The sequence below is a fragment of the Aplysia californica genome, unplaced genomic scaffold (assembly GCF_000002075.1).
Source record: "Aplysia californica isolate F4 #8 unplaced genomic scaffold, AplCal3.0 scaffold00045, whole genome shotgun sequence".
In the NCBI taxonomy this organism is placed as follows: domain Eukaryota; kingdom Metazoa; phylum Mollusca; class Gastropoda; order Aplysiida; family Aplysiidae; genus Aplysia; species Aplysia californica.
Window position 1 is genome coordinate 442,050 of NW_004797315.1, and position 1,172 is coordinate 443,221.

Consider the following 1,172-nt stretch of genomic DNA (forward strand, 5'->3'; position numbering starts at 1 on the left):
GGGGGGGCAGTACACATTTCCTTTTACTCTTGTTCCAGCCAGTCTTCACAGTTGTCCCCGTCTCTTTGACAGAGATATCCCACCAAGCGATGACACGCGCGGTCGTTCCATCCTTTTTCCTCAGGTTCTTGTCTTATCTCCAGGCAGTGCTCGTTTCCCCCAAAGCTATTCGGCTCGTTCTTGTTCCAGTCTTCCACGGACAGGGGTTTGTTGGACGTGACCCACTTCCAGATGCCCTCTTTGTCCTGGTCAGTGGCACCGAGCCAGAGACCTAACGAGTCCTTGGCTACAACCCGGTTCACGTATTCCAGGGAGACGTTGTCGTGGATCTCGGCCAGGAAGCCACCGAGAGACTCACATTTCTTTCTCGCGTCTGCCCACGAGGTTTCCTCTTCGAACACTTTGTAACAGTGGGTCATTGCTTCAAGCCTACTGGTCATCTCACAGCCGTTGCCGTGGGAGCAGAGCTTAAGCTTACTTCGCGCCGTGACGACATCTTCCACCTTGGACACTTTCTCCTCTAAGTTGTCGACCTTTTCCTTCACGGCAGACAACTGGCCTGTGATGTTGGTGGACACCTGGTTTAGAGCGGTCAGTACATCAGCCCTGTCCAAACTTGGCGCCTTGTTGACGTCATCTGACACTTTCTCCTCCAGCTTTTCCTGAACGCCTCTAATGTTGGCGGACACCTGGTTTATAGCCGTCAGTACATCAGCCCTGTCCGCACGCACAGTATGAACAATGACGACAACGGCAGCAGACGACACGAGAAGCGAGGTAACAATGACACAAATCCGTGTCAGAATGTACAGTTTCTTGTATTTGTGAATGGATTGTCCATCCTGTGGCGGAGGTGGAACATCGTCTCGTACACCCATCATGCCACGAAACAATAAAATTCCTCACAGCAGTCACCTGGCGTCAACAAGTAATAGATTATTTCCAGCGGTAACTGAATACTGAAATTTTGTTTTTAAAAGCCTTTTTCAAACACTCTCTCAAACTCGAGCGAGCAAGCGGTAACTGTGTAACTTGCACTGTAAGTCTGTACTTAGGTCCGTCAACTGAAGCTGGACTGTTTTTTATCTGCTCCTTCCCGCAGACAGGGAAGTGAAAACATGACACACACACACACACACACACACACACACACACACACACACACACACACA

At 50.2% G+C, this 1,172-nt stretch overlaps 1 protein-coding gene across 1 annotated transcript; it reads right to left on the bottom strand.

The window, feature by feature from the left end:
* Positions 1-23: 23 nt before the first annotated feature.
* LOC101854236 (C-type lectin domain family 4 member F-like) lies at positions 24-878 on the bottom strand. The gene has a single exon (XM_005092377.3). The coding sequence runs from the start codon at positions 876-878 to the stop codon at positions 24-26; it is 855 nt and encodes a 284-aa protein (XP_005092434.3).
* Between the last annotated feature and the right edge of the window lie 294 nt (positions 879-1,172).